Source organism: Misgurnus anguillicaudatus, chromosome 19 (assembly GCF_027580225.2).
Source record: "Misgurnus anguillicaudatus chromosome 19, ASM2758022v2, whole genome shotgun sequence".
Classification (NCBI taxonomy): domain Eukaryota; kingdom Metazoa; phylum Chordata; class Actinopteri; order Cypriniformes; family Cobitidae; genus Misgurnus; species Misgurnus anguillicaudatus.
In genome coordinates, this window is record NC_073355.2 from 33664729 (window position 1) to 33687001 (window position 22273).

Genomic DNA, 22273 nt, shown 5'->3' on the forward strand with positions numbered 1-22273 from the left:
GGATTCAAGTGCAATAATAATGAATATTGGTGGAATGATGTCATGACCGCGTGAAGTGATAAAGATTCATTTGGAATCCAGGCTCCAATATAAAACAAGACAAAGCATACATGACATCAAGACCAATCAATATTTTGCAGAGGATTGTATTAATATTTTAAGAATTACTTTATTTTCTGCATGAATTATTATAGTGCTAATACTCCTCATGTCTCTCTTTTTTTCTGTATAGGTTGGTGGAGCGGTCTCAGGTGAACAGTATTATTTCAGTCTTGAGTATATTGAAGATGATGAAGGTGGCTGTTTGAGGCGTTTTCAAGGAAAGCATCATAAACCACTTCCGGGATATGATGGCTGTTTTTTTGTGGATGTGGTAGTGAACTTTTTTTTGGCTCGGACTGATGCAGTGAGAAGAGTTGGGTTTGATCCCTTTCTAAAAAGAGTAGGACACACCGGTGAGTGCCCCAGAAACCGCTAACGGGGGATCCTCTAAGGCAATGGTTCTCAAACTTTTTGCCTTGCCCCTCCCCAATAAAATGAGTAACAAAACAATTTCAAGCTTAAAATTTGAAGTAAGCAAAACATAACATGATACAATGTAGTGCTGTTGGTTAGTAGCTGTGTTATTCTGAGGTTTAATTACACCGAATTTATACCATCTCGCGCCCCCTTGTTTGAGAACCACTGCTCTAAGGGTACTTTACGAGCTTTTATAGCAAGTTTATTTTATTTACAGTAAAAGTTTTTTTCCCAAAATTCCTAAAATTGAATGTTCACCAGACCTACTAAAGGAAAATTGAGAACATTTCTATTTCTTACTGGCATGTTTTTGCAAATCATATGACATTTTTTCCATTTTTTTTTTCATGCAATCCCATGCACAACACATTGCAGCATATAGATGTTTTCATCTCATCTCATTCATTCATCTCTCTCTTTTGTTGTGCACACCGTCATCCTCTATTGATCTTTAGAGTTCTTCATTGATGGACTTGGAAAGCTGTTGGTGTTGTCCTGCAAAGATCTCTCTATTGGCCACCAGATACATGAGCCACATGAAGAATATGATGTTTATAGGAATGAGGGGGAAAGTGAGATAGAGAAAAAATATGCCCATCATTTTTATAAGAATTATTTGAAATGTATCAAATACTGAACGGTTTTGGATCTAATCACTGTCTCTCTTTTTTGGAAAAGTGCACACCACTTTTTTTATAAAACATATTTTGACTTTTTAATTTATTTACATGGGGGGGCTTTGCATTCTGGTCTTTTTTTTCATTTGCTCATTACTCCACGCATTCATTCATTACTTCTTAAAAATTTAAACAACAGCAGTCGAATCTACAAATGGTTAAACAAATAACTGGATCACTGGTATTGCAGTGTAGTTTACCAGTCAGTGTTTCTCATTTTAATCTACAGAATGTTCAACATGATCCAGATCAGAAACAAGAGCTAAATCAACTTTAAAATGAATTAATTTTGTCATTTTTGTAACTTTGTAAATTATGTAAATGATGTACATTTCATAAATCCGTTGTAAATGTAAATTTATTTATTTATTTGCATAAATGTATGTGTTTTATATATTGTGTGTGGCTGAATTTAAGGGTATTTTCACATATAGTTCAATTGAGCCATCCAAACGCTCTTGGAGCAGTTCAGTGTGTATATGTGAACAAGCCAAGTGATCTCAAACCCCCTAAAAGGACCCAAAAGTGAACCATACATTTAGGCATTAGGCTACTTCTGGGGGTTGTCTGAGTATGGTTCGCTTTTTGGTTCTTTTGTGCTTTGACTTCTTTTTTAAAAGGGAAAACAATGAGGTCCCAGTGCGCTTCATATGAATCAACTGCTGCACATCAACTGCTTTATTCATAATTATAATATAGGATCAAACATCTAAGTGAAAGTTTGTGCCATGTCAACACTGTTAAAAATAAAGGTGCTAATGATGTCATAGAGGATCGTGTTGCCCCCTTGTGTATAGTTTGAATTTAACGAATTATATTAAATTATACAGTTGGTCAGTAGCCTTATTTTTCTGAAGTTTAATTACACAGAATATGATGCAATCGTGTGTTTTATAAAATGTCATAAAACTGGGGCCTCACTTTTGTAATCTGTTTAATGAATCATACACTGATAGGATTTCACAATATAATTTTAAACAGGGTGAATAAAGCAAAGCCATTGGTATCTATAGTATCAGCAGTCATTATGTCAGAACTTTTGCACAAAGTAGGAGCAAGTTTTGTTTGTTGTTTTTAGTTTTATGGGCTTAAAACAAACATGTTTACATGCATCTAAGCTAAGGGATCATTGCCAAATGCCAGCCACCCTCACTCTGGTTAACTGGTTGTAATCATAATGATTTAAACAGTAAAACAAAGAGCCACAAGTCTTAAGACATTCTCATGTAATATAATGTGCCATATAAATTTTGTTATAATAGCCCCATCAAACCCCACCCCCTTCCAAAAAGTAAAAAATATATAAAGGCATTGTAAAGATTATGCAGATGTGGGCAGCGATTAGACAGAGAGAGCATTTTCTGTAAAACTTTGCATGTAGGAGTTTGTTGAACAGCATACTATGTCTTCCTATCTTATTAGTCTTCGTGTTGAACATTAATGGAAACAGAAATCTGATACAGTACATATCAGTGGGTAAAGTGATAGTTTCTTTTTTTAGGCGTTGGGTTAAGGGGAGAGGGGAAACGATGGCTGTCTCAGACCAATTCATACAAGGACTTCTTCCTGAAAGAGGCGTCGGATTTCCTAAAAAGAATGGCTCGTGTTGGTAGGTGCACCTCGCTTTTTTCAGGTTATTATTACAGTAAGTTGTGTGCTAATTCGTGTAGATGAGGTCTTACAAGAGAACTTGAATAGGCAACTCTGTGCAGTCATGGTAAACAAAATCCATTTAATACTCTGTGTTTATTAACATGAATTAAATATTTTTAATTGTTTGACTAGAGGAAAACCAATCTGACAAATACAAATATGCTTTGTAAATTAAAATTTAGTGAGAAAATGTTTACTGTGCCTTTAAAGTATATAAACAGTCACCAGTAGACCCTGTATAATAATGTATATGAGTGGTAAATGATCACATATCAATACTTAAGAAACCGTGAGTTTTCAATTTTGTATTAAGGAAGCTGAGTCACTGCGACCTAGAAAACGAAACAAAGATGTGTATTGGTTCAGAGTTGCTTTATGTTATCTTTTTGCTTGGGCACCTCAGACTCTAATCATATACGACTTTAGTTAAATCTGGAGGAGGTACGATATTAGGAGGTACTGTAATTTTTTTTAAAAGGTTCTTTCTGTTGCTTTGAATAAACGATCATAGACGTACAAACTGTACCAGCTGATATGGTTAATTATTATTTTATGTTAATTGTTTTAATGAAAATGTTAAATGTATGTTTTTTTTTTTTAAATGCAATTGTTGTTTGCATAAATACATCAGATGAGATATATATGTGTGCATTTAACAAAACTATGGCTTTAAAGGTATAGTTCATTCTAAAAGGAAAACTCTGTCATCATTTACTCACCCTCAGCCTGTATGCGTTTCTTTACTCTGTTGATCAGAAAGGGGAAGTTTTGATAAATGATGTATATAACCACACAGTGGACGGTACCCACTGACTTCCATGGTAGGAAAAAGTAATAATATGGAAGTCAATGCGTACCATCATCTGTAAAGGCTAGATGTCTGGAACGTCCGCATTTGGTGGCCTTCTTACCACATGGCGATCGCATACTCGTAGCATTGTGTTTTAATGGTACATATACTTTTAAAGACCATATCACTGAAAATTCAATTTACTAAATTTTTTTAAAGTGGTTGCAATCAATTAATTTAAGCTACATTTAAACAAGTTTTTATTTACTTTACTAATCTTTTTTGTTTAAATGTAGCTTAAATAAATTGATTTCAACCAAGGGCTGGCGTCAAGGGGGGGGGCATTCGCGGGCCGTGCCCCCCCAAACAGGTTGTTATACAGTTTTTTATTAATTTAATATATATCAAGAATAATTAAAATGAAACATTGAATGTTTCATGTAATCAAATGAGGAAAATATAGTTGATTTATGTTTTTTTAATTAAAATATACCAGTTTCTCTGATTGGTTGCATTGCGGCGTCTCTAGCGTCTTTACGTCTTTAACATATTAATTTGACTTGATATAGCAACGTGTTTTTCGCGGCATTTTATGGATTGTGTAAAATATGGATATTAGAACATTTAGAACGAACCAGCACCGCCTGCTACATCTGACTTCATGCAAACACCGATTGGCTCAAACTCGGAGATAAGAGGTTGAGGCGGAATTTTCAAATCTACAGGACACTGTTTTAAGGAAGTTTAATGTTCGCACATGCCGCCTTCAGCTTTTTTTAAGGTAAGTTAGCGTTGTTTTAATTTACGTAAGCCTAAATTTTAAGTGTGGCTATAGACCGTTAACAGCATTGCGACGTGATTATGGTAATACTGATTAGTTTGTGATCTTCTGCACTTTATACGGGAAATGAGCTGACAGTCTGTACCAGTTGTGTGTGTGCTTGTACTGTATTTGTTGTTTTAATGTCTTGTTTTTGCAAGTTATTGTTGCTAATTGCGTGCCCCCCCCCTTTGGAAGCCGCGTGCCCCCCTGTTAGTTATGGTCTGGCGCCGGCTCTGTTTCAACCACTTACCTTAAAAATTTGAGTAAATTGAATGAATCATTTTTTTTTCAGTGTAACTTGCTTAATTTTCTACCGATTTTCAAACGGTTTGGTTTGTTATAAACATCAAAGATGTACATATGACACTGTATACTAAAACTAAAAAAAATATTTTTATGAAACATGTTAAAGCATCCAGAATTATTGGCACGTTAATAACGTTTGTAAGAAACCAAACCATTCGAAAATCGGTAGAAATTTGAGCGGTAGAAGTTATGGTCATTTAAAAGCACATGCACCTCCAAAACACAATGCTACAAGTGAGCGAGCTGCCCGAGGGAAGATGGCCGCCAGGTGATGACGTTAGAGACCCCACCGTAATACATTTATTATACATATCTGGGACCTTAAAGGGATAGTTCACCCAAAAATAAAAATTCTAATCAAAATATGCTTGCCAATAAAGCATTATGATTTCTCCAATCATTTTTTTAATTGTATACTAAATACATATTAATAAGCTACTTCGTTGGCAATCACATTTTTATTAAATAAAAAGTGCCACTGCACTCTAAAAATGGCTGGGTTATTTTTGACCCATAATGGGTAATATTGTACAGAACACATTGTTAAAAGCGGGTTAAAATGGGTTAAAAATGACCCAATGTTGGGTTGATGTTATGCAACCATGCAGTACCCTTTAAAAAAGGTCTTAATATGTACCATTTAGGTACAAATATGTATCTTTGAACTGCCAATATGTACCTTTGAAGTACTAATATGAACTATTTGGGTACAAAGCACTGATCTATATAAATGACTGGATTGCACATGACGTCACGATTGTGAAGCCACCGCGACGCCATGTTGGTATACCCAAACGTTCTATTAAATCAATAGACGTTATCAGATTTTAATGCTAAAACATCACTTTACTAGTCTCTGTTTTTATATCTAAAGTTACCCTGTACATCATTACAACGCAAACGTCATAAGCATGTACATAGTTGGGTGATTCTCACAAAACCATTGAAACACCACGGCACTAATGATTTTAGCTTTAAAATGTGTAATATAGTAACATTAAAAAGCATCAGAATTAACACAATACTGTGTTCTACCTTGCACAATGTGTGATTTCAACATAAGAATTTATAATTGTAAATTTTATCTCATTTTCTGCTGAAATTCTCATTACCGCAATGTGTCCGACTGTGTTTGAACATCCGTTATGTTGTAATTTAATCAAATTAACACAAAAATATTAAGAAAAAAAAAATAAATGGATGTTTTGCTAGACTACTTTAGATGACAGAAAAATATTTACTGAATATTCATGTATAATAATAATGAAGAAAAATTAGGAAAATGATGTGTCCATGCCTGATGTTCTCATCCTCCGCAACACTTTTTTAGAACAGTTTAAGCACACATACAGAATTTTAATAAAGTTTGATTTTGAGTGACCAAGCACATGGACCAGTTACTTCAAGATTACTACCAGACTTCAAGATTACTACCAGGTAAGATAATTTTTTTACAGTTAATTTGAAATATCGTCTTGTCAGAATGCTTACACAACATTTTGACTATCATTACCGCAACAGATGCTTATTAAATGTTAATTTAATAAATAGAAGCATAATACTTTGATTTTAAATGCATGTGCAGAATCTCCAAATTATGTTTTTTCAGGTTTGTCATGTCATTTTGAAAATATGTCAGTGTTGATGTTTTCTGACTGTTGCGGTAATGACATTTTTTAGGACTAGTTTTTTAAATTATGTTACAAAAAGTGTTAAAAAGTGATAAGTAAAAGTTTTTAAATTAATGTTCCCATTTACTCCAGACTTTGTTTTTCAATGTCTGGTGGGAAATAAAGTAAATTTAAGCAATTTTTACATTTTCATGCTTGACATTTTTAAAACCAAGTTTTCGTGAGAATCACCCAGTTATTTACTGAAAGTTGTAAATTTTGCCTTTTAATCAGTTATTATACATTCATCTTCATTACAGTATCAGATCAGCGGCCGACCGCAGCATAATTAGTATTAATGACAAACGTGCTCATTCTGAAATCTAAATAAATAATCATACTTTGTACTGTATGTGCATGCAATAATTTGCTTGTTTTGTAATTATGTTATTTAAACTTACAAGTTAGCTAAACTTATAATAGAGAAATGATGCTGACCGTGTAGCTGAATGTCAAAAAAAACTTTGTTTATACCCGTGTCATTAACAGAATGCAGCAGACACACTCACCTTAACGTTTTTTAAAAAATCCATTATTCTGCCCGATTAAAACATAAACATTGCAAATAACACCAGAATTAACAATTAATTTACGTACACATATCCTAAAAATTTATCTTGTGTGACTGATACGCTGTAAATACAGTATATTCTCACAGAGCTTATGGCCTGAATATGTATCTTATTATTGCACCAAAAGTTAACAACACTTTGTTAAATTTCATACAGACATTTAATTAACTTTATTAACTGTTTCAGTTTATCAGTTCATTAAAAAATAAAAAAACAAGGAGTCCAGCTGCACTTTCACCACAATTAGAATGGGAAACCCTAAAGTAATAAATAACTGTGGCAGGTCAAGACCAAGAGAACTAATGAGCAGAGTACATCATCTCACATAAGAAGTGTTTGATGTTACTGCAAAAAATGTAGTCAGATGTGAGAGGATCAGACGGCTGGGGGATGATCTTTGAATACATGCTGATGTATTTTTTGATTATCTGAACTTTGTTCGCTCGAGCGAATAAAGTTAATTTTTGTTTGGCACATGGAATCTTTGCTTCTGATTTTTTTTATATAAAGAATTAAGCTGAGACTTTTTCTCACAACACTGTTTAAAAAAAAATTCACTTGAAACCACATTGTGGTTCCAAATCTACAGCTCGCACGAAAGCACGAGCACTGTGATATGTAATTAGTTTTAACAAAGATATTTAAAATACAGTTTTTATAGGAATTAGGTTTATGGATGGACAATTACACTGCATGCCATGCTGAAAAAACCAGCATCAAACCAGCATGGACCAGCATGGGAATTATGCTGGTCTATGCTGGTTAAACTGGTGGCCACCAGCATACCAGCATCAAAACACAACATATGCTGGTGTTGCTGGTATGACCGGCATGCTGGTGTGACCAGCTTGGGATGCCGGTGCTATAGTGCTGGTTTTGGTGCTGGTTTAGCTTGTGCTGATGCTGGTGCTGGTTTTAAGCTGGTTTAGCTGGTGTTCACAAGCAAACCAGCACCAAAACACAACATATCTTGCTGGTATGCTGTTTTTTTTCAGCAGCGTGTACACTGCAAACCCTTGAGTCAAGACATGTGCTAATGGACACGACTAATGTTGGTCTATTAACATTTTTGGGCATTTTTGGGAAGACAGCAGTATATATTGTTATGGCCCAGGATGAGTACAATATGAGTAAAAGTTTGTTAATTGATACAAATTCTGTGGATGCTATGTATGTCGTGGGCCTGTGTTTTTTCTCCCTCTCTCTCTCTCTCTCTCTCTCTCTCTCTCTCTCTCTCTCTCTCTCTTTCTCTCTCTCTTTCTCTCTGATTAAAAGACACCCTATCTCCTAGTGCAGTGTTTCCCAACCCTGGTCCTCGGGCACCCCCTCCCAGAAAGTTTTAGATGTCTCCTTATTAAGCACACCTGATTTAACTCATCAGCTTGTTAGGGACACGTCTTTACCATTTTGGAAGGAGGTTGATCAGTCGAATCAGGTGTTTTAAATAAGGAGACATCTAAAACTTTCTGGGAGGGGGTGCCCGAGGACCAGGGTTGGGAAACACTGTCCTAGTGCACTATATTTGGCATCTACCATTTTGTGGTGGTTTCCATAACCGGAGTAAACAACTACCTTTCCTACATTCGTTCACTACTTTTTACCCACAATGCACTCTGACTGAAATTTATGCACACTCACTATTTTCCATGATATAACAGGAAACGAATGGAATCAGCTGAAGGATAATGAGAGTAAACACCACAAATTGACAAATGGCTGCGATGCATGGTATTTATGTCAGTGTCCAAACATCACTCACTCATTTTTGTTCACTTGTCATTCGCTATATAGGGAAAAAGTGAACGAGAGAGTGGTTTCGCACACAGCACCAACCAGCTCTCAAGCCAAATCACTATCAGCTGCAGCTAGTTTGTGTGAGCTTGCCTCAGACCAAGTGATTGAAAAACACTTTTGGTAAATGCTGTGAGGACACTTCTTCCTGCTTCAGACTGAATGTTGTCTTTTCTTTTAATACATGGCAGCAGTGGCTGTATCCTTTAGTGAGTAAAACTTAACAACAATTTGTAGAAAAGTGGATTGTGATCCTGTGTTATATTTTGTGTTACCCTCTACTACTCTCTACTTTTGTGTGGTAATTAGGAGACATTGTGAACCTTAAGGGTTAAATTTTTTTTTTTTTAAATCTTTAGGAGATACTCTTATAAGCAAGGGGAGTTGATGCTGTTTGATTTTATATTATTTTCTCTCAGGTTAGTCTATGTTCCCCTAAACTTTAGTTATACATTGTTTTGTTTGTTGTTTTAGGCTTTACTCTCTCTCCTGAATGATAACTAGCAGAAACGCATATTTTAAGCAAAAATAAAACTCTGCTTTCTGTTTAAACAAACCTGAGGTTGTTGTTGTACTCTGGGATAGTGGTATGAAGTGTTTCGATTTTCTTTTCTTTTTTTAAACCTTCCTCTTCTAAATGCGTAGACCAGTGGCTCCCAACTCCAGTCCTCACCCCTCCCCTAAATGTTTTAGATGTCTCCATGTATAAAACACCTGATTCAGTTAAGCTAATGTGTTAATTAAAGGAAAAGCGCGTTGTGAACGAGCATTTAGCCTAGCCCCATCCAAAATCAGCACGTTTTATTTTGTGCCACCATACTTAACTACTCATGTAACAGTCTTTATAGGGAAAACATGGAAGTGTTTGGCTGCTTCTAAATTCATCCCTGTTTGGATCCCAAAGAATGAGTGGTGCAAGGCTAAATGCTAACACAATTACACTGTACAAAGATTAAGTGCACACATTGAAAACAGATAGGTATGTATTCATTTGTCTAAGTTGAGGTAAGAACATAGTAAAATACTGAAAAACGGTTGTGTTTTCCTTTAAGGAAACGTTTCAAACATTCTGGAAGTGGAATCAGAGGTTTCATATAGAGGGTATGCATTGACGTCACTTTCCTCATGACCACACCATAACTCGCCCTGTTGAGTGGTAAACGTTCAACAAAATGGCTGGTTTTTATAGCAGCTGCTGCGAAAATGCCAGTAAAACTGACTATTATCGCTTAAATAAAATTTAGTTGGACTTGATAGCAGAGGTGGACAACACTTCGTTACATTAGTTACATTTTCCAAGCATCTGTGCTTTATTAGGATGTTTGTATTGGGAAAATGTTTACATCACTACATTAAGGCATAGAATCATACTGTGTATTCTTTAATATTGCATAATACAATGTATTTAATACCTAATTACATTAAAAGTGTGTACTTTTACTTGAGTAAATATTCAATGTAAAACAAAAACTTGCATTTATGAAATGTAATAGAATAAAAATATGCTTTGGAATGTATACAAATACAATACAAATACTTGAAAAATACTTTTAAGTAGAAAGTAAAAACTCTTGCTTGATAGTGACCCTAAGAACTTCAACCCACCTGTGGTCTGTGGATGTTGGCATGAACAATCAATTTACTTCTCCTTTCTGTGTTTTTGGCAGTCTGTAAAACCATAGCTCCGAATTCTTGTTAATCTGTTAGTACAGTCTATCACACAACAGCTGTTTCTCATTTAGATGCTTTTCACCTGTGTTTTTGCTGATTAAACAGTGTACACAAATGCTGCTGCTCTGTCTTTTGCCACTCAGTGGGCGTAACTGCAGGCACTATCGCCGAAGGTGACGTCACATGCATACCCTCTATAAGGAGACATCTAAAACATTCTGGGAGGGGGCCGACGACTGGAGTTGGGAACCACTGCCCTAGACCAAAAGGGGAAAAAGTAACAATATTAAAGGTGCAATGTGTAATTTTAAGAAGGATATCTTCACAGAAATGCAAAATTATATATAAAACTATATTATCAGGGGTATATAAAGACCTTTTTATAATGAACTGTTATGTGTTTATTACCTTAGAATGAGACGTTTTTATCTACATAAACCGAGGGTCCCCTTACATGGAAGTCGCCATTTTGTGCAGAAGCCCTTAAAGGACAAACTTTTTTACTAAGTTGTCTCTGGCGATGACATGTTTGTCCGGTGGCGGCTACCGTAGCTTCTCTATGTGTTTCTAAAGCAAGAGGTGAACATTGGACTGAGCCGTTGGTTCCAATTCGCAACCTCGCCACTAGATGCCGCTAAAATTTACACACTGCACCTTTAAGCATTGCAATTTTATAAGGTATTAAACTCAAGAAACCTTAATCAAAATATATTAGCCTATTGCATTTGTTACTTGCACTAGTGCTATGCATCATATTATTCCGATTATTCTTATGAAAAATGAAGAAAAAGTTTTACATTTCTCGTGTTTTGCAGTTTTTGATTTGTTTTTATGATTGTGTCTTTCAGATCCTCAATTATGACATTTCCCAGATTCATTCTGCCGAAACATTTTCTGATTCTGCTCTGTGTGATCGTGCTGGGCATTTGTGTGAGTCTAATTGGACTGCTTGAGTGGCATCCAAGTCATCTTTACATGCCGTCATCTGGGTATGAGCATTCTTTTTTTCTTAATTTCTTGCCATTTATTCCATGACTTCCACTATAATTCCACCCCATTTTTTCTGTTTGGTTTGTTTAATCAACCAAGGACACTGAAACCCTGGCCAATTTAGTGTATATGCATGACATGCTGGTTGTTCTCCCTGTGTCAGAGTGGGTTTACTCCGGGTACTCCGGATTGAAGATGCCAAATTGTCCCTCCCCAACCTATGTATGGATCAACTTGTCTGAATAAAACTTGTGTATGGATTAACTTGTTCTCGCAATGAATATAGCCGTAGATGCTGGAATGGCGTAAAGAAATAAAGGAAGAAGAAGAAAGAGTGTGAAGGTTGAGTAAGCAGATGCCCATACAATATTGGAGAGACATTTAAGATTTGAAAAAGCCAGGGTAATAGGGTACTGTCAGGATATCTCCATAGAGTTCAGATATACATCTGTGTTGTATTTAATTTCTTATTTTCTAATCTTTACTTATATCTTTATCATTTACAAATTTTCATATGTAGATAGTTTATCAGTTAAACATTCATTTCATTCTACCTGTAATTCTACTTTGCTTTACTTTCATTACTGTTGCTTATTCTTATGGTTTGGTGCTGTATTGTCTTCACAAGTATAAGGGTTTACTGTGGTCGCCATATCAAGGTTTTTGATGCTGTATTTGCTGCAAAAGGAGGCCATACACCATACTACTACTATACAACCCCTGTATTTGACAGATTATCTTACTTATCATTTGCTTGTCTGTTTAAAGGTGCAGTGTGTACATTTTAGTGGCATCTAGTGGTGAGGTTGCAAATTGCAACCAGTGGCTTAGTTAACTGCTCACCTCTCGCTTTTAAAACGCATAGAGAAGCTACGGTAGCCGCCAGGGCCGCTGGAAGTCATTTTGAACAGGGGGTGCTGTGAATTTTTTTTAACAAAAAACCTATGAGCCTATAGGCCTATTAAAAATATATTTTAAAAATAAATACATTGAGTTTCATTACTTTATTGTCATATACACTTCAGTGCACACAGCCAGGGTCTGAAGCACACAGACATCATCAGTTCTCAGATGAATATATGCGCTATTAATCAGAAGCAGAAATACTTTTAATAATCCCAGGGGGAATTTTCTTTCGTTACAACTTCAGATATACATACATATATTAACATACAACATATTATATTATAACAACATATAGTATTAACTAATTTTCAATGTCCATGCGGCAGTGGCGGATGCAGAACGTGACATATGGGTGGGCATGGATTAAGTCGGGGTGTGTCAGTTTTGAAGAAGTCTATAAAATTCGTCAAAACTTCACGAATCACAAGCGTATTGGTGAGAACACTAATTTAAACAGCATACACACACACACAAACTGCACGTCACATTTTTGACGTTATTGATACTTTCACCATTAATTAAGCCTTTTTGGTAAAAAAAAGTTATTGGGCTTTCATAGGTCATAGCCTACAAAAAAAGAACATGCACACAGTGACTAGAAATATAAATGAACTCAATAAACTTAATACTTTTTTAAATAGCCTATTAAAGTGTTTATTACAAATAAATTAGGCCACTAAATGCTTAAAATTAAGCTTCTATCTAACATCATATTCTCTTCATGCAAATAACTAAATATTTATTTTCGTTCTCACATTTAAGTTAACTTACTAATGAAAGAAAGAAAGAAAAGGGGAATTAATAATGTTAGACTCTGGGGTTAAACGAAATGACAAATAAATAAACATTTAATTCACTTTTTGATGAGCACAAGAGCAAGCGGGTAGCCTACTCGTGTAGCATGAAGAGCAGAGCCGAGGAGCGCGCATATCAGACGTGAACACGAAAGGAATAATGGGTTTAATTATGCTTTCACTTCATTTCCTGGCAGTTTCACTTGTTAGTGACTGACTGCCAATATGACGCCGAATTACATACAATATTATTACCTAACTAAATCTGAGAGAATGCAAACACATTACAATATTTTTCCTCCGCCCGACGGGCAGGGCGCAGATACATTTTTGTAGCCCGACAGGAATTCGCCATAGCCCCGGGACGTCGGGCTAGCGATTTTGCGAGCCCTGCATAGGTTTGTTTTTTAGAAAGACTTTCTTTAAAGTGAATTTCGTTTTGTATAAATTGTATCTTAATATTAATCAATGTTTAATCAAAAAATTGCCTCGATTTAATAAATAAGAAGCAAGAACGTCGGGTGTGGTGTGGATTGAAGTGAACCCACTATTTCCGCAGCCTACGTCTTTCTGCTTTTAATGCATTTCTTAAATTGATGTCTCAATTACACAGTAGGCTTATAGAAAGTTATGATAGGCTATTTGTTGCTTAAAAGCAATTGTATAAAGGCTATATTGTATAAAGTGTATCAATAAACGTGGCCTGACTTACAGTACTGAATTACAGAGCTAACAACATCACTGTGATCAGAGATGCTTTCTTTCTATTTTTTTACCCCTGCTGTCATATTTGTTGTGTGTTTATGTTATTGAGAGGAAAGCACATATTTATAACGTGTTGTTATTCAAAATACGTTTTCCACTTGCTTGCAAGAAAAGTTCTCAAAGTGATCATGGCTGAAAGCTGCTCGGGAATATTTTTCTCATTAGAAGATACTGTAACGCAACATTCAACTGCTTTATAATAGTTTTTTAAATAGTCCGCGCCTGCCATGCGGACGAACATTTTACTTTCGTTTTTAAGTTAGGATCACACGTCGATTAACAGTGGTAAAATATTCTCACAGTAACATACAGTATATTTTTATAAGGTTCTTTTTTTTACTAAATAGTACTATTACTGTCTTTTTAAAACTTATAGATAATTAATAAATTGAACAAAAATAATAATGGGTTGAGTTCTGATATTGTAGCCTATACTTTTATAAAGAAATATATGGTGTATAATTAAATTTTTAGAATATATTAGGCTTTATATAAGGTTACTCTAAAAATACTTTATTTGTTACAAACAAGAGATAAAGAATTTCCAAACGTTCTCATCTCACCATATCCACAGGTACAGAGTCATTATATACAATAAATCCGTGGGGTAGCATTTAAAAACAGATGCATTTGTTTAAAGCAAAACATTTATTTACTTAGCTACAGATTAAGCAGCTCTTTACGCCCTCTAATCGGTCATCATTTATGTCTAATGACCCAATAATAATCTTTTACATTTTAATCCTTTAATTTTTCATATTAAAATGCGTTTTTGTGCTGCTGCGTCTCGGGTAGCATAATTAGCAAACCCAGGTTGTCATCCCGTTAAAGGCTCTCTAAGCGAATCTGCGAGACGTTAGTTATTGTTGACGTTTGAAACTGTTGTCAAACAGACGGAGCGTAGCTAACTCCTCCCCCTCCCCCTCCCTTTTGTGCTTTCATGAACGCGCCCAGCCCCCACCCCCAAATCCTTTTTGTCGTTTATTGGCTGGAATACGTTGTTTTGCTTTGTGATGCTAGGTTTGGCCACTTGTTGATAGTGCCGTTTGTGAAGCCTGTGCTGTCTACAGATATCGCGGTTTTTTTACAGTTTGATCAGCGGACAGGCAGCAAGCAGATAGTGAGGAGATGTTTTCGGTATGTAACAAAAAATGTTTTATGGTCTAAAACGCTTCAATTCGCTTAGAGCGCCTTTAATACTGTATGCGCATTTTATCAACGCGCTCTTTACTCAAGCAAAAGACACTCGCGTCGCGCATTGCGCCGGTTGTATAATACAAATTCTCTCGTGAGCTAGGGGACGAATGCCCAGAGAGTTCAGAATTTATGTGTGGGAATGCATCAGCGAAAGGAGTGTGAGTCTTTTCTGGGTCATGGTGCTGCGTACCCATGTCCTCAAAAGATGCAAGGCGGAGAAAGTGCGCTCGGATGAGGCCACGGAGATGGGTAGGCACAGACAGTAATGAAATTAAAAATACACGTAATTACCTTCGTGTGTCAAGAATAATTTCCTAAAATATTCATAAGCAATATATAAATTGTGCAAAAGATTTTTACTTAAAAAAAATTCTCCCTCTCGCCAACAGGGGGTGCTGCAGCACCCGCAGCACCCCCACTTCCCGCGGCCATGGTAGCCGCCAGCAGACAAATGTGTCATCTTCGGAGACAGCTTCATAAAAAAAGTTTGTCCGTTAAGGGCTTCTGTAGAAACATGGTGGCACAAAATGGCGACTTCCATGTATGGGGACCCTCAGTGTATGTAGATAAAAATGTCTCATTCTATGGTAATAAAAACATAAGGGTTCATTATAAAAGGTCTTTATACACCCCTGATAATATAGTTTTGTATATTATCTTGCATTTCTGTCAAGAGATCGTTCTAAAAATTACACACTGCACCTTTAACTAAAGACAAAGTCTGTGCTAACTTCTTGCATAACTTTTGACTTTTACTTGTTCAACAGTGTAAGTCCTAAAGAACACCATGTCATTCCCACACCAAGGTAAACTACTTGAAAAGTAGTTCATTTTTCAAGTACTTGGGTTTAGATGGTCATGTAGCCATAATGTATGCGTCTGCCAGAGGCTTTTATCCAAAATGACTTAAAGTGCATTAAAGGTATACATTTTTAATCAGTCTGTGTGTTCCCTGTGATTAAAACCCATGACCTTTTGTGCTGCTAGTAATGCAATGCTCTAACAATAGAGCTATGTAAGCACATTATCATTTTTTTTGTTTGTTTATCTGATGTCCTCAGCAATATATCAGTCCTGAGTGGAAACAATTTATCATGTGACTGTAAAGACCAAACAGACCTTTATCAGTTTCTACCATCAGATCAACTAGATGACATCATTAAAAGCAGAGCAAAAGAGTACAGGGAACATCAGCTCAGGTATTTTCATGCACAGTTTGCTTTATTCTTCAGAAATGCCTTTATAAATGTAAACAATCAGTTACAGGTATTTTTGGCATGAATCTTTTACAGAATGAAGACAAATACGGACATTCTCATTGCAAGGGCCAACTCTCCTCTCCAATATCCCATCAGAGGTTTCAATGCAGCTCCTCTACAAAAAAGTCTGATACCAGGTCAGCCTGCCATTGTCTTTCAGCTGAATCATTTTCAGCAATGTTACTTCACTGACTGAATATTTGCTAAGGGGCCATGGCATGAAAATCTGACTTTTTCCAAGTTTAAGTGCTATGATGGGGTCCCCAGTGCTTCTGTCAACCTAGAAAATGTGAAAAAGATCAACCCAGTAACTTAGTTTTGGTAAAGCATTCTCTACAAGCATGAAAAAATAGGTCATTGAAATTTAGCTCTCCTTATGATGTCATAAGGAGCTCTTATTATAATAATACCACCCCTTGATCTGCACTATACAACCCTAGCACTGCCATTTAGTGCAGAGAAAAGCACAATTGAGTTTTTATATGCTTTATGCCCAGCTGCGCTGCTTCCTGCGCTTCGGCCAGCTTCTTGTTTCCTGTCTGTCATTATTGGACAAACTGATTAATCCAGGTGTTTCTGATTATTTTTGTTGTGACTACTAAGGTCGGGCACGCCTGGATTGATCAGTTTGTTCTTTGGTGGCGGACGGGGGGCGGGAGGCTGGCTGGGGTTCAGGAGGTAGTGCAGCTGGGCATGACGCCTATTTCAACAAACCACCATCATTGTGATCAGTGTTTGAATTTCATCAGCTCATTTGCATTTTAATGGACACACCCAAAACGGCACATTTTTGCACACACCTACAAAGTGGCAATTTTAACATGCTATAATAAATTATTTACATGGTATTTTGAGCTAAAACTTCACAGATGTGCTCTGGGGACACCGAAGATTTATTTGACATCTTAAAAAAGTCTTGTGCCATGGCCCCTTTAATGTAACATATTTGATACTCCTTTATGTATCACAAAATCAACTTCCACAGTTTTATTACCTTCAATTTTTTCTTTGTTTTTTAATGTAAGTGAACTAGTTGTATTTTTCAGGTCTTGCTCTTTATACACAAAAGAGGGAAGTTTACAAGGTGGGTTATTAAAACACAATCCTTTGCTTATGTGCTGTTTCATGTATTTACATATAAATTCCTTCTTTAAGTCTTAATTTTCATATAAAACATTTTTATCTAAATTAGTTTAGATCTCCCTTCTGGATCTACAGCATCGTGAAAAAGTCTTAAGCCAACACCCGCTTTGTTCTTTTAGCAAAGTTTGACCATACATATTTATTTAAATGAAATAGGTACACATGTTTTCAGAACATTTCTGGTTGTATTCTAATAAAAAGACTGAGAAATGATTATATACTGTATATACTATTGCAAAAACAACAAATCTAATAGTGGCACTGTGGCCTGAGATTTTGCACAGTACTTCACTTTATATCCATTAAACACCATCATGTGCACAGGTATCTTTAAGTGTGGAGAAAGGGGTGCTGTCAGTGGATGATGTTGTAAATAGAAAACAGGTGAATGGACAGGGTGAGAGTAAATTGACTATCTCATCCTCAAGCCTCAAACAAGTCAATGATCTGCTGAGTAGAGTGACCTACACCAGCACCATCTACCACATCAGAACATCTGATTTGGGTATGAGCTCTCTTGATATAAAGTTGCGTTGACAAGTCTTATTTGAACAAAAATAGTGTTACATGGAAAAATTAGTATTGTTGTTGTTATTTTTTTGTTTATCGTGACTGATTGTTTATTCATTCATTCATTTATAATTTTTGTGTGTTTCTTTGAAAATGTTTCCCATAAAATAATGTATAGTGCAAAATTAAAAAGTACATTAAACCAGCAAAACGCCGACAGCCATCTAACAAGTGCTTTTATAAATAAAATAAAAATGATTAATGTAAACTCTGTTATGCATGAAAATATAACTTATTGATAGAGATATGATTATAATGACAAATCAATGACATTAAACATGTTTTCTTTGTAGTTTATTTTAGTTTTGAGGACAGTGAGGCCATATTTCCAGTCATAATCAGACGACCTGCAGTTCCTGTACTGTTCAGTCCAGGAAATGGTATGACCACACTAACCAGAGTAATCTGGTGAATCAGACACAATGTTAGGACTTTTTCTTACAACTCGAGCAAAGAACAATTTGTAGTAAGTTTTAAGATCTTAAACTAAGGTGTGAAATAGTGAAGTATTTATACACACTACTTAATCTGTACTTTATTTGAGTGTTTTTCTTTGGCAAACTTTTACTTCACTACATTTTGATGCATAATTTTGTACTTTTCTCACTCCACTACATTTCATAAATACATGTTTTTTTTTAATATTTAAATGTATTAAAAAGTAGTAGTTATTTAAAGTAACCATTAAATGAGCAAAAGTAAATAAGTACTAGATTTTTAGTATAAAAAAGTATTAAATATAATTTTAATATGAAATGTGGTGGAGTAAAACATTGAATGTAGTGAAGTAAATTAAAAGCAGTCTAATCTAGTACATTTTTCAAAAGTGTCTACTTTATCAACGTAAAAATACTTGAGTACTTTACTGCTCTCAGAGAACTGTAAAAAAAGTAGCATGAAGTTAAAACAACTTGGTTTTGCAAGTCAATTCAATCGACTATTTAAAGTTTTGGTTTGTGATAAGTTGACATAACTTATAAAATCAAGTTGAAATTGTTTTAAAAGTTAAAGTAATGAAAATATATGATTTGACAATTTTTTTACAATAGCTATGGTTCCATCTAAAGTTGCGTATTAATCTTATGCGCATGAAATATGGCATGAAACATTTGCGAATAAAGCAGCGTTTCCATCCAGTGAGCTGAAAAAGCAAAGTCGTCACTTCTTGATAAACTGCGACTAAATATCAGTAAGAAAAGCGTAAAATCACTGTATTTACCATTTTTGTGTACAATCACCTCAGAACGCACAGACAAAACACTATACACCTGTTACATGCTTTTGGATTCCAGCTGTTTGAGTTGTAAGAGAGCCGTGTAAAGTAATATTACTGAACCATAAGATAACAAACTTTACCTATTCATTTCAGAACTTTCAAAACCGCAATTTTAGATGCTGTGCAATAATTTCTGTAAGCTGGTTAGTCCAGTTACAGCGGGGGAAATAGGTGTTTGACACATCAGCATTTTTGTCGGTGTGGGAGTTTCTGGGTGGGCTATTGACACGGGATTTCCATCAGATGTGGCCATCAAGCCATGAGTTCATGCAGAGAAATCATAAGCATACAAGTTAAGTCACAATAAATAAAGTGAAGTGACATAGTGAATAAGTGTTGAACACATGAAGAGAACAAGGTGCAAAATGGCATATCAAAGCCAGGAGATTACCTGAAATCTGTCAGTATTGAGAGAGAAACCCTGCTCCCTATCAGTACTAATTGATATCAACTGCTTTAGTCCTTATTGATGGCCTATAAAGTCTTCTCGTTACCCAGGAGGCACACAGGAAAGACTTCATGATGGGTAAAAGCAAAGAACTCTCTCAAGATCTTCGTAATATTATCGTTGAAAAGCATTTTGATGGGAATAGTTATAGCGCATTTCCAGAATGCTGAATATTTATGTGAGCACTGTGGGGGCCATTATCCGGAAATGGAAAGAGCATCACTTCACCATAAACCGGCCACGATCAGGTGTTCCACGTAAGAGCCCTGTCCGAGAAGTCCAAAGAATAATCAGGCCAAGGAAACAATTAAGTGGTTAATATTTTTCTACAAAGTATTAAATAAAGTGTGTTCAATACTTATTCCCTGTCATTTCACTTTGTTTGTTGTGACTCAACTTGTATACTTGGATGTTCTGGTTTCTTTGTATGAGTTCAATTTTTGGCTTGATGGCTGCATCTGGTGGAGGTTTTGTGTCAAAAGCCCACTAAGAAATCCCCTTACTGATAAAAAATGCTGATGTGTCAAATACTTTTTTCCCCGCTGCACTGAAAAAAAATGATTCATTGAATTTGATCATTTTTTTTAAAGGTAAGTGGTTGCAATTAATTTATTTAAGCTACATTTAAACAAAAGTTTGATATTTTATTTTACTAATCTTTTTTGCTTTAAATTTTTATTCAACATGGTTTATTTTTCTTTTTTTTAACATACGTATGTCCAAAACATCCTAAATAAACTATTTAATATTGCTTTAAAATGAAATTAAGCATATATTTTGCTAAACAGCCTCATCTTTTGCTCGTGAGGCTTATTGAAAAAATTTAAGAAATCACTGTCGACATGATGTGCATGTCTTCTACAGCTTTTATAAGCATAAACAAGCAATAGACAGCTCCATCCACTGATCTATATAAATCATTGACTCTATCTAGTGGATGTCAGGAAAAAATATATGACAATTTATGTGAGACAGAAATACAAGTTCAACATAACTATTTAGAAAGAGTGTAATAATATTTTTCAACAGTGCACAGTGCAACAATATTAACCTCTGGATTTTCTGTGGGTCTGAATTCATTTGCTTTACACAGTGTTTCGTATACATTGAAATTAGAAATGATATAGTTCACTTCAGGGGCGTCATGCACGATTTTTTTTAAGGGGGCACAGTGTCACAGAAATTTGTGCATACACAGACATCAAACGAAATATATAGAGCTTTCAGTCTTTTTCATGTCACTTACATTTCTAACATTTAAGCGCCCCTGCCTTCATGCAAAAACCTCCAAAATAAAAGTGTCAACTAATTTTCAAATCAAATACTATTCAATCGGAATATATTTTGGCATCATATTTACATCCACAACGGCATGTTTTGTTTATTTACGTTTTGTTTAATGACTTGTTTAATTGTGTCATTAATGCATTTTGCACAACAATTGCATTATCCTATAGAATTAATGTAATTTTAAATCCATCAAGTATATAAACGAAAATTACATAAGCTATAGCCACGTGATTGACTTTAATCTTCAATAATGATTAAAAAAATATGTTTAGATAAAATTATTAAAGGAACGTATTTTTGCGTTCAATTTTACCTCATATGTGAGCGTGTGTGATTCCGCGCACCCGTGAACTCTGGCGAACTTTGGCGTTGTACAAATCTCTGCTAATATAACGTTGAGACGGTCACATTTTAAACCATACATTATCTACACAGAGAAGGTTACTGCACATTACCGTACTGGGGTTTGGAAATATTGTGAGCCTTTCTTACACGTTTTAATTCCTCAGATAGCAAAATGCAGCAGCAACAGCAAAGAGCTTGTGAGCGCGCTCAGACGCTGATGACGTCTGCGACTGCGCTGACTGCAGCGCCTGCTGCCAGAATAAAGTCATGTAACACGATCAAAACACTACCAAAATGGCAAAAAATCTCTGAAAAGTGGCAAGGATGCAGCACAGAATTAATAATATTTTGCATATTAAACAGATTAAAAGACAAGTAACAGATTAATGGAGGCTTCTTTGATTTTGAGGTTGCATGCAAAATCCATTTGTCTCAAATAACCGAGGGGTATGGGGTAAATCCACTCTGTTTGAATGGGCTTGACGCCTCTGGTTCACTTTGACTTTTCTGTGTCTGCGGAAGTTTTTATCAGTACTAAAAATAGTGAGGAAGAGCTCACTTTTCCCTTTCAAGGGAAGTAAAACACCAACTAACGCAATAAATGTATTTAATTTATGCCTATACATTTTCATTGAAACAAAGAAATATGTGTCAAATTGACATGGGAACATCAAAATCGTTTCAAAATTATTTGCATACACTTCAAAACATATCAGTCTGTCCTTGCATGCATGCATGTTCATGGCCATAAATGAGAATATCAACTGTTTTTCTTTCTGACAGCTTAAAAGAGTCAAATTGACCTGGAACATAATGTA

General features: G+C 35.4%; 1 protein-coding gene across 16 annotated transcripts in view; it reads left to right on the plus strand.

Annotated features, from left to right (window-relative positions):
* The window catches only part of LOC129436405 (beta-1,4 N-acetylgalactosaminyltransferase 2), an 88975-nt gene that overhangs the window by 17901 nt on the left and 48801 nt on the right, over positions 1 to 22273 (plus strand). For 2 of the 16 annotated variants that reach the window (XM_073857508.1, XM_073857504.1), the window contains exons 3-7: positions 16186 to 16323; positions 16417 to 16520; positions 17430 to 17467; positions 17851 to 18031; positions 18390 to 18476. The exons of 3 other annotated variants lie outside the window; for them this stretch is intronic. In XM_073857508.1, coding sequence (XP_073713609.1) covers positions 16186 to 16323; positions 16417 to 16520; positions 17430 to 17467; positions 17851 to 18031; positions 18390 to 18476 — 548 coding nt within the window. Of the gene's footprint in view, positions 1 to 232; positions 456 to 974; positions 2806 to 11320; positions 11462 to 15891; positions 15931 to 16185; positions 16324 to 16416; positions 16521 to 17429; positions 17468 to 17850; positions 18032 to 18389; positions 18477 to 22273 lie in introns of those variants that run through there. 11 more of the 16 variants (XM_073857503.1, XM_073857502.1, XM_073857505.1 and 8 more) reach the window with 9 other exon arrangements.